Below are 13,448 nucleotides of genomic sequence, written 5' to 3' on the forward strand. Positions count from 1 at the left end.
TTCGAATTGGCTTAAATTGACTCGTTCACAATCCTATGTGTGTTAGCCAATGCACATCACATTCATGGGAATATAAATGAACTTAAAGGCTCGAGTTTTTTTCAAAAAAAAAAAAAAAATTTGTTTGTTGTACGAAAAAAAATAAAAAATCAGTTCATAAAAAAGATTCAAGTGCTCAAAAGTAAAATTTAAGTCAATTTTATACCAAATACTTACTTAAATGCCACCGTATTACCCCCACCAAACTGTTATAACTTCACAAGGGAAATCAAGACAAGGTAACCTGCAGCATAACAGTGAATTATTACAAGATATCAAAGGCACGAGCAAATAAGACAAGCCTATTATTTTTTATTTCATTTTATCCTCTCTTATTTTTTCTATATAAAACTGAATTAAAAAAAAAAAACAAAAAAATATGAATATATCTAATAAACCCCCACATCAGCACATAAAATGCCAAACAGCCCTTTGCAGTGATCTTCCCATCTCTTAAGTCAAACCTTATCCCACATTAAGAAATATGCATGCAATATATTAAATTAAGGGGCTCCAATCTCGAAATGAAACATAAAAACTGGAGCTCATATGCTTATTTAATTTGAAAAATAGCTCACATTAAATAAAAAATTATTGAATTATTGCTAATGTTTTATTGAATATCTAACTTCTTATGGATTAAATAGTTCATGTATAGTACTCTAATTGGTTGACTCATTGCCATTCCATCGCACCTTCCTTCTGTCTAATCGTAGTGATGTAAATCAATTTATAGCATAAGAAAACAAAATAAATAAATAAAGTTTAAAATAGTGAGTAATATTTGCATACATACTACTTAACTTTTATGTATTTACATATCTAACACCTGAACTTTAATTTTTACATATATACCACTATGAATAGAACTAAATTGAGCTTTGAAAAACATCTGCTTCAACTACTCTATACCTTTTTCAATTTTTAAAAAAAAAATGTAAAATCAATGTGAAATTCTTTTCTTCTGGTTAATTGATTCTTCCGTACATTCTACATTTATACATTTATTAGGCAAAATGCACTTCAACCCCTATGGCCAATCTCATTTGCACACATAACCCCGTTCTAATTTGTATAAAATATCAAATTGATGCTTACACCCCTTAAGACATTAATAAAATATTCAAATATTAATATAATAAATTATTCAATCACATGTGGTTACGTGTACGTTTTTAAAATACAAAAGGTTGAAGTCTTTTTTCGTTGTTTAGGGCCCATTTGGGGCAGCTTATAAGTGCGGGCGGCGTACCGTTTGGTTCACTCGTTTCGCCAGCTTATTTGAAATCGTGTTTGGGTTTTTACACTAAACTCAGTCTGCAGGTTGAACCATGTGGCCCGCCCGCGGGCCGCGTTTCAGGATAAACAGCATATCCTGAAACGCACAAGCTGCCCCAAGCGCACCCTTAGCGTATATGGGTAAGAAAATAATAATAGAAAAAGAAAATAAAGTGCAAATAAAGCAAATCATTCTTGGGGTGAAGTGTAATTTACTCAAAAAGAAAAAGAAATTTCTAAGAAAATGTGCAATTACACATGTTGCACTACATTTAAAAAGCTTGAAAGATTTACATACATACCATTCAATCTTTATGTATTTACATATCTAAAACCCCATATATACTTTAAATTTTTACATGCATACCATGTTACCTATGCATGAAAAGATGCATTTCACATTTCAATAGTTAAAATGGGTGTTTTTATGATGTGGTATGAAAGATTTGGATGGTATAAATGTAAAAAGTAAAATTTAAGAGTTAGATAGTACAAATACATAGGAATTGGGTGGTGTCTATGTAAATGGTTCAAATTTTAAACAAGAAGTCTCAAAACAAATTAAGCGTGGATTTTATAAATGCAAAAGAAGGTAAAACAAAGGGACCCATATTATCTCCATAAACTTCAGTTGGTGCAACATGTCAGCAACACATGATAAGCTGCAACCTCCTTTAAGAGGCACCAACCCATTTTTCTCATCAACAAAAAACAAACAAATAAATAAAAATAAATAATGTATGCACAAATACAGATATATGAAATTTTTTGTCAAAAAATTTTCTCACTAAACTGTGAGCAAATGCCGAAGTTTCTCACTAAACTGTGAGCAACACAGATCAAGCTCGTCTGTCAAAACGATTGAATTGAGTCCTTTTTGCCAGAACAGTTGATACGATCATTTCCATCTTCGTCGAGAAAATAACTAGCATTCCTATAGGAGAGTAGCAATTTGAGGTACTCATCATGACCTATAAGTACGCCCTTAAATCACTTGTTAAAGACGTCGCTTGACATTGGGAACTTTGGGTCTGTTTGAGGCAGCTACAACTTATTAAAAAACAGCTACGAAATTGCTGAAAAATAATCTTATGTTCAAAAAGTTTTTGTGTCTATTTTTTTTTTTTTTGGAAAAAGTAATACCGCAGCTAGAAAACTGCCACCACACCTAGCCAAGACCGGTGGAGAAATGCAGATTTCAGCAGTAACCTTTTAAAAACACTGTCAAAATGCAGTTTACCAAGACAGACAGAACTACGGTGCAGTGTCGCACCTCAACTGCACCGCCGCCTCAAACGGACCTTCACCCAGATATCGAAGATAGTTGTCGTACTAACAATATCTGTTATTAACCGGCAAAAATACAACGTCTTTTCTTCGGTTACATGTATTCACGAACAATACCGACCCTACGTCCTAAATAGCATTCAACATATAAATAAATAAAATAGGCATTGTTCTTTAATCCATGGCTTAGCTTCACATGATCTACAACAAGACAGGGATCATCATTTCACTGAAGGCTATAAAAGTAGAAATGTTGACCGGGTCAAAGCTAGATATATCCGACTTCAAATCTTTCTTCTTGGGCTTTGAAGACAGCCGAGCTTTGTTTACTGATTTCTATTTATTTGGGGGCGTAAAAGAGATGGTTCAGCTCTTCGGATATGAGCAGAGCACAGCATAACAATGGCCTGCATAAATTCGAACTGCACTGGTCAAGCCCTCCTATTTTTCTATCATTTTCTCGTTTACTGCTGCCGACACATCCAGCTAGCAAGACACCTCCCGCTTACTTCCAAGAAAGTTCATCTTTGAAATCATCATATTTATCAATCTTATATATATATATATAGGTATTTATGTGAGTTTCTCTGGAGAAAGATTTGTCAAATTATATATGTTGTATGTGTTATAAGTGTATTTTGTGCAGTCCAGATACATCCAGGCTCTGCTCATAAATTATAAGAAATATTTTTACTAGAAAAGATCCTAATTAAGAAAAAGTTAATTGATGCATGCAGTATATCATCATCTAGTTATGCGTTTAATTTTGAGTCATTTGGAAGGTATTGCAATTTAAAAGCACAGTTATGTTCCATGCTATTGGAATCATTAATTGAAAACTGATGCATCTGATTGATGATTAATAATCTAAAATATTTTTGAATTTATGGCTTAGTTTTGTGGTGTTAAGGATAATGAATTTCTTTAATCCAATGTTTGATAGTCATAGAACTTCTAAATTTAGTTGGAAGTGAAATAAGATTATCCTTATATGGAGGAAAAAAAATCCATCACACACATAAATATAAAAAGATATCTATTTTGGCTCTTAAATCTGTAGAATTCATACAATTTTGAGTTTGATGAGATTTCATAAATCCGACGACAAATCCTATTCAAAGGTGCTACAGAACATCTCCTTTTCGATCCCAAGTCAAAAAACAAGCAAACCCATGCACAAGAGTTAAAGAGCTTAAGGTTCATCATAGGATTGAATTGCACATTACAAGCATTAAATTAACATTCAGATTGTTGAAACAGAATCTTTTATTGCAAAAATGAAAGGTGCTGAATGAAAATAAAGGATTGCTATAAAAGCATATTTGTGATTTGATGCCTAAAAAGGGAGCACAGGAAGCACCATTTTCCTTTTCCAAGAAGATCCAAAAGAAATCAAATCAAATAAATCTTTTTTACACTGCAAACGCAACCCCAAGCACAGGCAAAACACTGTGTTCAAAGACATCTCCAACCTTTTCAGAGAAAAGAAAGCATCCAAAGCAGCCACAAAACTTCATCAGAGGAGGTCATGAGACTGTCAAAGCACTCAGCCCACTCACCATTTCAGAAATAAATTCATGAATGAATGATAAGATTTGTGGACCTTAACCTCATAATCAAACACTATTCCCTTCAGTTTTTGTTGGCCTTTCAGCCTTTTTTTTTTCTTCTTACCTCTTCAGTCAGCTTTTCTTTTTTTTTTCTTAAAACAAGACACATCTTATGTAGTGCTAAAAAAACTGCACCAGGCTCTATTGACACATGAAAGTATGTGTAAAAGTGCACTTTAATCAATTTGAAACTTCTGCAACTTTCTTCTCTTATTGCTATTGCTAGCAATGGAGGAACTGGAGCTGACATCAACAAAGTTGTCTATGGTTGATTCTAACAGCTCGGAGGAATCAGGTGAATTTGATATTATTGACCTCTTATTCGATTCCCAAGTCATCAGATTGTAGCATGAATATACAAGTTCCTGAAGTAAATTAGATTTAAAACATTAGTAATTTTATACTTTTCCCATCCATTTAAAACTGAATGCTTTTATCTTACTGTTTCCAGAAGTCCTGAAGAGGAAACTAATTTCATTCTAGACTCTAGAGCTTTTATTGTTAAGTTCTGATCTGTTGCAGCTAGAACAGCAGCAGCAGCTATCACTGAAGCTCGAAATTCCACCAAGTTGATCTCTGGTTTTGATAATAATATATACAAATAGATGCAGAGATTCTCAATTACATATAGAAGCTGAAATATATGGAGTGAAAAATGCAAAATAACTAACAAAACCACACCTTTAAGGATTGAAAATATGAAACTGATGGATTTTGAGAGCAACTCCTTTGAAAAGTTCTTGCCATAGAGCTTATTAGCGAAGTAATTAATATAAGGAAGTGGAGTCACTGAGCTCATGCGCCAATCCAATGTGCTCAAGACAAGGAGCTCCATTCTTTGGATAGTAATGGAATCAAAACAGCACTGTCCTGTCTGATAATCCATTAATGCAGGAGAACTAACTTCCTCCATTTTTGCTGCTAATGACAGACATGCTAATGCTAACAACTGTCGTGCCCAAGACTTCTCATCCTGAAAAAAATGCGAACTTTAAAAAAAATACTGAAGTAAAAAGACATGGGTTTTAAAGAAAAAAAAAAAAAGCTTTTTTAGCTTACATCAATGCTTCGTCTCATCAAAAAACGATCAAAATAACAGACTGCCTGGAACACAGTTTGGGGGCTGAAGCCGAAGCATTCTTTCATCTGAGAAGCAAGCACTAGTTATCATAGAAATGATAAGAAAAGATTGAAAGTGTGGTGCAAGTGATTATCTTAAAAGCTAAGAAACCTTTAGAATCCATTGGATTGCTTCGCAGCGAAGCCATTTGTTGTTAAGGAACTCAATATATGTGCATTCAGTGTTGTTTTCTTTGGATATTAGAATCTCTATGTAGTCCTCCTCTGTATCTAATAAATGCAAGGAGTCAAAAGAAGGCTGAAGCAGTTCCTGCTCTTTTATCTCCTCATCTTCAATAGAGAAAGATTGGTCTTCATGGCAGATGAGTGTGGTTATGGGAAGAGAGCAAGCAGAGCCTTCCATTGTTGCTCTTTTCTTTTGCAATATCTGAACACACAACTCCATTTATACTGTTCCAATGAAGCCTTTCTTACATTGTAGCTGAGGCCATCAGATTTGAGATGGACGGCTAGGGATGAAAGATGTGAGTTTGATTCTTTCCGGGCAAAAGCAAAGAGTTGGTTCAAATTGTGCACATTATTTGCCTTTTATTTTTCCCAGAAAAAGCTTCCTACGCAGTACTTTTTTGGAGCAGCTCTACATAAAGATGAGTATTCCTCGGTATAATTTGTTTCCTTGTCTATATGGAACAAGAGATCAGTTAAATTTCATTTTTTAAAGTTTTTTTTCATGTGAAAATTTGAACTCTTATGCCTTATTATCTGATCTAGGCATGTTTTGTATCATTCAACCTACTTTTATTTTTTTTGCATTTGAAAATTTTAACTTGAATTCAGTCCCTAGTGGTCCTACTTCCCATGTGCACAAGAAATTTGTGTTTTTTATTATGAGAAGGCACAAGTACAAAATAAGCATGTCTTTCATCACATTAATTTTTGTTTTGGTACTGTTTCATAGTAGTGAATAACAAGAGAAAAACAACTAAACTTGAAGAGATCTTACTTTAATAAAATATGAAACAGTTTTTAAACAAAGATTTATGTGTTTGTACCATACGATTCTTATTGCAAAATTTCAAATAAGAAAAAGAAAAAAATATATATGAATAATGATATGTCATTAACAAATTTTATTTCTTGTCATGATACTTGGGCTAATTAGCACATATATTAGAGCCTTTTTTGAGAAGAAAATATCCACTCAAATTAAAATCATTCAGAACTCTCGCCAAACTTATAATAAAATTGATCAACTCGAGAAGATGGGTCTAGTGACTCCAAAGTTAGTCTAACCTGAGTCAAATCACACTAGGATCAATCTGTTAAGTTGCCTTTGGAAGTCTAGAGCTTATGGACGTTATCACAACTCACTATTACAACCTATATGATAATCTCCAACCAATGTGACTCACAACTCCGTACTACGACTTCTATGGTCAATTGACGCTATTGAAGCAACTATCTATAACCCACGTAGATAACTACTATCATGACTTTCAGCTTTGATTTTTACAACAAGTTGATGTTACAACCACTTTCTACAATATTAACGGTGGACAACTGCCTCCATATAGTAATCGACTATGATACTTGCAACCCATTATAGCTATAATTGTTGAAATACCGTTATACATCAACTTTGTAATTTTACTTTCCCAAACTCAAGAGAAGAGTGGGCCTTTATACTCGCCATCAAATAGTGAATTATTTCAACTGTGCTAAGTCCTGTGATTTTTTCTCATTTCCAGTGTTTTTCACATAAATTTTTTTTGTGTCTTTACCTGTAATTTTAATTACCTTAATGTTTGTTGGATTTTTGTGTAACGCTAAAATGCTAAATAATCACTCCACAATCGTAGTCCTTCCGGCATGCATCAAATATGTTTCTAATATGTCAAAATGACAAGAAAAAAAGATTATTTTTATAAGTATGCCTATAAACAATTTACCATACTTCTAAAGTTTATATATATATATATATATATAATATTTTTGTAGACATTTTGACAACAACCAGTTTGTACTTACAGTATAGTAAGATTCGACTGTTCTTAATTAAGTGATTGTAGATGCATTAACTCAAACTGTACCTCAAATCACTTCTTAATTGCATAAATCAGACCTTTTTAATTAAAGCAAAGAATATTAGGGGAAGAAGCTTAGATTATAAAATTGAGGTTCTCAATGCCTGACTGCAAATGTACAGCAGCATGCATACAGCTGGAATCTCTCCATAACTATGGCATGCCCTTTGCCAACCAAAAAAAAAAAAGACTCGGATCTCTGTGGGAGCTTCTTCTTCAAATTCATCTCTCAAATACTTAAATGTTAACTATTTCCAAGAAAAAAAATTAAATTAGGACTTTTATATTTCATGAATCAGCAATCACTGAAATTACAATTTTTCAGTGATAAGTCAAGTCCTTCGTAAATATTTTATAAGAAGGCAATTACATACATAACAGTCGAAATATTGCTATTTACAAAACTGTCACCATCTTTCATCTATTTTTCAAACTCTCACTCATGTTCCAAATTTCAAAAGAAAGCCCAAACTCATATTTTTTTTTTACTTTTTCTCAAATTCCAAATAGTTTGATCCTGACACGCACAAATACATCAATTCTATAATTAAAATAAAAAAAAACATATGTGCTGATTTTAAAAATAACAATATTCCAAGTGTTACTTACATAATTACTTTATGTTCTTAAGGCAAGAGCCATGCATTACTTTTAAAAATAGCTTATGTTCTATAACTTGTTTGTGATGAATTAATGCACAAATTCATCTAATCCAACATTCAGATGGCTCCTCCATTCTTTTTATACATTTGCATATTTAACACTGACACTTTACTTCTTACAATCATATCGCCCAAATCATTCATATCAATATCACTGAAATACAACTTTTCATGAATAAATGTAAAGTTACGGTTTAGATGTAAGATATGTAAATGCATATGAATAAAGGGGTATGTGATTTGCTTCAGAGAGGAAGCATTAGATGTATTTTGCTGATGCTATAATGCAAAAGAAATGAAGGTAATAAGTACCAGCACATTCACATTTGACCAAACTAGGGTTCACATGACAAACTAAAATTTACCTACACTTATAATAAGAAAAAAGAAATATAAAATATTTATGTGATGAACAATAATAGTAGCAAAGTGAATGGCACACTGTTTTACATGAAAAACCCTGAACAGAAAAAAAAATTGGTAAAAAAAGATTTTTTGATGTAATTTATCTTAATCTTTTTGTTGAGAGCTTGGTCTTTCGACCAAATGGTCATGAGTTTAAGAGAAAACATATGTGGCGTGTGTTTTTTTTGCAATTAATTCATTAATTTTTTTTTCATACACTTTATTATGATTAAAACTAACCTTAAAAAAGATATCATTGTTGGCATCCACTTTTGATGTGACACACACGGGTCATCTTGGGTTCTATACCGTCACGACAGTGCTTCGAGTTTATTTTTATTAGACCGGCATAGCCTTTAGTATCCTCAACAACGACGCTCGTCCCTGTAACACAGGGTCGTATTCTGCTAATATGGACATTTTTCGTGGCACAGACCGTCGACTAGAGTACCACGCACCGTGTTCAGATTTTAAGTCCAAGTCCCGGATAGACAAATTTCATGCTGAAATCGGTTTGCTCGACAATACGTAGATGGTTCAGCCTATCGGACTCTGTTGAGACTCATTTACGGTCCCTACGGAGGTCCAAGGATGATGACCTGCTCACATTCGATTCTTCTGAGGTCCCACAAGGCCCGGACCTTGGCGAGTTTCTCCGGAAGCTCAATTATTCTGGGGACCGATATGACCATGTTTACATAGTGCTGTGACCATGACTAAACCTGGCGTGGGCATGCCAAGGTCACCCCAAAATGCCCAAATGAGTTATAGTCAGCGTGACCACTCCAGAAGGTACGAGCACGTGTTATGAGGCACCAGACTGACTGAACCCTGTGACAGGGACCAGGAACTGTTTGCTCATGTCTCGTAACTTAATTCTAAATTTCATTTATGTATAGAATTAGGACTGGATATGTAAACATGATGTCCAAATGCCTTTTTTTCTTTTCTGGGATTTGTTGTCGACTGAGCGAAAACGACCTTTTGTTATATTTGGCAAGCTTTTTTTCCTACTTTTCTTGCACATGTGCATGCTTGGATTGTTTTTATTGTTTTTTTCTAGTTGCATGGGATGTTATGGAAATTAAAACTTAGGCTCTTCTAAGGATCACAAAATTATAAATTTTCTAACTAATAAAAATTTTAAGATTTAACCAAAATTTAAGATTAAAAGATTCAGGACTTTTAAAACCTTATTTTACTATCTTGCATGACATTCGGGCTCGTTTTAATATAGGTTGCATGCATTGTTATATCTCGAGTTATAATAATAGGGCTTCAACATTATAACCATAATAGATAATTGAATTATTCTACATGTCCCGAGGAGAAGTCTCCGTGCTTCTCTAACCTGATTGACAGAGCATTGATTTATATTTAAATGATTGTCTAGTGTGTTTAGGGTGTTAGTGGCTTTTCCGACCCAGACGGAAAGTAAGTCCCATTATTGAGAGTGTTTCCAACTTTATTGTTGAACCTCCATTTCTCTTGCTTTCTAGTTGCATTCTTACCACTTCGACGGATATAATTTCCACCTCTTGGAGCACCACCTGACTGTCATAGGATAGAGTTTTGTTCCTTTAATGTTAAAACTACCCATGTTACCACAAACAACACAACTCACGGATTATTAACCAGGATCTCTGGATATATTGGGTCGACTAACTTTACGACTAGGTAGACTTAGGGTTCTAGTAGCTTAAGAAGTCAGTTTTGTAGTGTCTCGAGTCAACTTCCTTTACTTGTTGGGGATTACTCCTCCCTTCCTTTGACTACCCACTTTGAGCTCTATCACTTCTCTTGTTGTCGTTAATATTATCTTAACGATCTGATTGCCGATGTGCTGCCGCTACGATTTGACGATTTGTCATCAGTCCTTATGGCCCGGATGTGTTTTGATATATTGGGATTCTCTATCAGGATGATTCGATTGTTTTGCATGCTCTGTATGCCAATGAATTTGTTACCCATGCAAGACTATGAGAGACTCACTCTCCACCCCATAACTTAGCGTAAGCTTTGAAAGCATCGAAGCATTCCCCAAAGAAATAACAACCATTTGATAGGCATGTGCTAGTTGTCACTTCTAATGTAAGCAAATCTCCATGAATCAAGAGTTTTCTTGGGCAACCCCCGAGATGTAATTAACTAAATGAGATACGTCCCCTTAGGAGCACTCTAGACTACAAAACATTCAAAAACAACTGAATCTTTTGTTGTGGGTGATCTACGTAAGTATTCTTTTGCAGATATTGGTCCAAGGTGCTTACGCCTGATCTTATTTAAGTGAACATATTTGACCAATTCTTGTGATGTTTATCGCACGTAGTCTCTCCACATTTTTTTTCTCTTGTTTGTCATCTTAATCATAAGTTCGTCTTTTTCGGTTTCTCCTGATCATTCACATGATTTGGAAGAAAGAATTAATCGGAAAAGGGAAATATGCGATGATGAACAAACTAACGATTCCTTTAAAAATAGAAAAAGAAAAAAAAAACAAAAACAATTATTAAATTTTAATATTTCTGTTCAACTATTGGATGGATTAAACTTTTCTAAATGGATCGTTCTATTTGCATAAGAAAATTTTATAATTATCAACCTATAGAATCTTTCAAAATGCCTGAAATTAAATATATAAATTGTTTATGATTTTCACAATGTATTTAATGATTTTAATTGTTGAAATCCATAATAAAACTAATTGGGATCTTATATACTTCTGATCAATCTTATTTCATTGGAATATCCTGCATGATAATGATTAAATGATTATGAAAATTAATAAAAATCAATTTGCAATAATTTTTTATGTTGTAGATTATCATTAAAGATTATTCCTCAACTTAAAGACCAAATAAGGTGGTACAAGAAAATAATAATAAAGTTAGGAGGGAAAAGTCAAGAGCAAGAGAAAATATATACTCATAAGGAGTGTTTATAATTTCGGGTGAGTGGAAGCTTGCGACATATTTATTTTTTCATGTTTTCTACATCAGTTGACAAATATGGCTGCAATTTAATTAATCACCTTCGTTAACGCGATTTTAGATTTTTTTCTTAGGCTTCATTTGGCGGAGCGTTTTTGTTGTTGTGCGGCACCGTCCCGTAAATTTTTCCTGTTTGGGACAGGATGATCATTTTTTCAGAAACAACTGCCCCACAGCTGTTTTCACACAGTTGCAACAAACAGATAACCAGCTTCTCCGCAGCAGCTTGCTGGGGCAGCGCAGCTGCGGCTGAAAAGCTGAGAAGCTGCAGCTGCGCAAAACAGACCCTTAATATATGTTGGGAGGAGGTTGAATATGAAAAACAACAAAGGATTCCCTTGGGGAAAAGTTCTCTTACTCAGATTGATCACATATATTTTAAATGGAAAATTCCTTTATCATGGTGTATAAAATGAGTGTTTTTATTCTATTTTTTAAAAAATACTTTTCATATTTTGTTAGAATTGTTGCATTATATTACATCCTAGTGTTGAGATAGACATCAAGTAGTCCGCCATAAATTTACTGACCTTTTGTAGAGTTAGCATTGTTAAAAGATTTATGGGTGCTTAACATCGTATTAAAATTGATCATTTTGGTGTAAGAAAGTTGATATCTTACAAATCTTTAATTGATTATATTTTGAGGTGAGAAAATCTCAGCATGAATTATGCGGCCGATTATTGGCTAGTGCACCATATTAAGATTTTCTTGAAGATATCTATGGATTCATCAACCTTATACTTCAAATTTTCTCAATAAAGACTTTTGAGAAAATCATGAGCAAAACACTTGAGCTCCATGATGAGGTTACTTAATTTTGTCTATTCAAAGGTAATTTCTCAGTTGGTATGGCATTTATGAGGAATAATATACTTAGAAGGCTCACTAAAGTATGCTCTTCTTTGATCATTGCACTAATGATAGCATTAGGAAATATATTATCCAATGGGAACAAAGCATTAACCAAACTAATACAATCCCCATAGTAGAAATATTGAAGTTGTGACTTCACTAAGCATAACTAGTGCATACTTAAAAGAGAATATGATATACACTAACGAAATAATGCACTACTATTTGAACTAAAAAGGTATGAAGAAGTCGATAAAAGCTTTATATACTATTATTTATATGATAGGTTGATCATGTTGCTTCATATTGGTTACCTCATTACTAAACTTGTATACATCCTTTAATGCACTCTAATGTAAGCGTTGGTATCAAATGGCTTGGTGCTTTGCACCGATGCATAAATATGAATATAATGACACAAATTATTGACAACATTAAAGGCGCCATATAATCATTCTCTATTCATAAAGTTAAGTTCAACATGGATTTTGCACATTATTTTTCAATCAATAAAAGTGTGTTGTTGTCTCATACGACTTAGAAAAAAAGGAACATAAGAAAAGGATAAATATGTCAAAAATTACTAGTGATGATACCTACACCTCGATTAGTGAGGATGTTTTCATTGACTATTTATATTAACTCAAAAACTAACGAAGAGGATGAGTTGACTATTAAAAGTTGCTACCATGTCTAACAACCTTTTTTAATGCTTATGTATTAAAAGATATTAATTTGACTGCTATGGATAAACAAAATGGAAAGAAACTAATATATATGTGCATGTTGCCTAGCCCCTTTGGCTTATTAACAAATGATTGAATTAAACACTTACATTGTGATCTTAGATTTTTCACTTACATCTTATTGAAACACTCATTTAGATTATAAATTTGTTTAAAATAAAGTTCCAATTTTCTCATAGTTAATTACAATTTTTTTTTGTAAATATTTAAATGATTTAATATTGAATATTGTACTAAAGTTTGGATTTGATCACATCAACTTTTTAATGAATATAAAAAATTAAAAGTTTCTTGGAAGTTCTTTTCTTTTCAAACTGTTGAATATTTATATTTTTGTGAATCACACCCAAGAGATATAGTGTAAGAAAGGAGAGAGAGAGAGAGGGGCGGAAAGAGAAAGAGATGCACAATA

At 33.2% G+C, this 13,448-nt stretch overlaps 1 protein-coding gene across 1 annotated transcript; it reads right to left on the bottom strand.

Moving 5' to 3' along the window:
* Positions 1-3,894: 3,894 nt before the first annotated feature.
* Positions 3,895-5,906, bottom strand: LOC110039339 (cyclin-D5-2-like). The gene is made up of 5 exons (XM_020744372.1): positions 5,446-5,906; positions 5,274-5,360; positions 4,896-5,187; positions 4,657-4,790; positions 3,895-4,579 (listed from the first exon to the last, which is right to left on the bottom strand). Exons 1-5 carry the CDS (start codon positions 5,737-5,739, stop codon positions 4,391-4,393), a joined length of 996 nt encoding a protein of 331 aa, XP_020600031.1. The 5' UTR covers positions 5,740-5,906; the 3' UTR covers positions 3,895-4,390.
* Positions 5,907-13,448: the final 7,542 nt, after the last annotated feature.

Source organism: Phalaenopsis equestris, unplaced genomic scaffold, assembly GCF_001263595.1.
Source record: "Phalaenopsis equestris unplaced genomic scaffold, ASM126359v1 Scaffold000002, whole genome shotgun sequence".
NCBI lineage: Eukaryota > Viridiplantae > Streptophyta > Magnoliopsida > Asparagales > Orchidaceae > Phalaenopsis > Phalaenopsis equestris.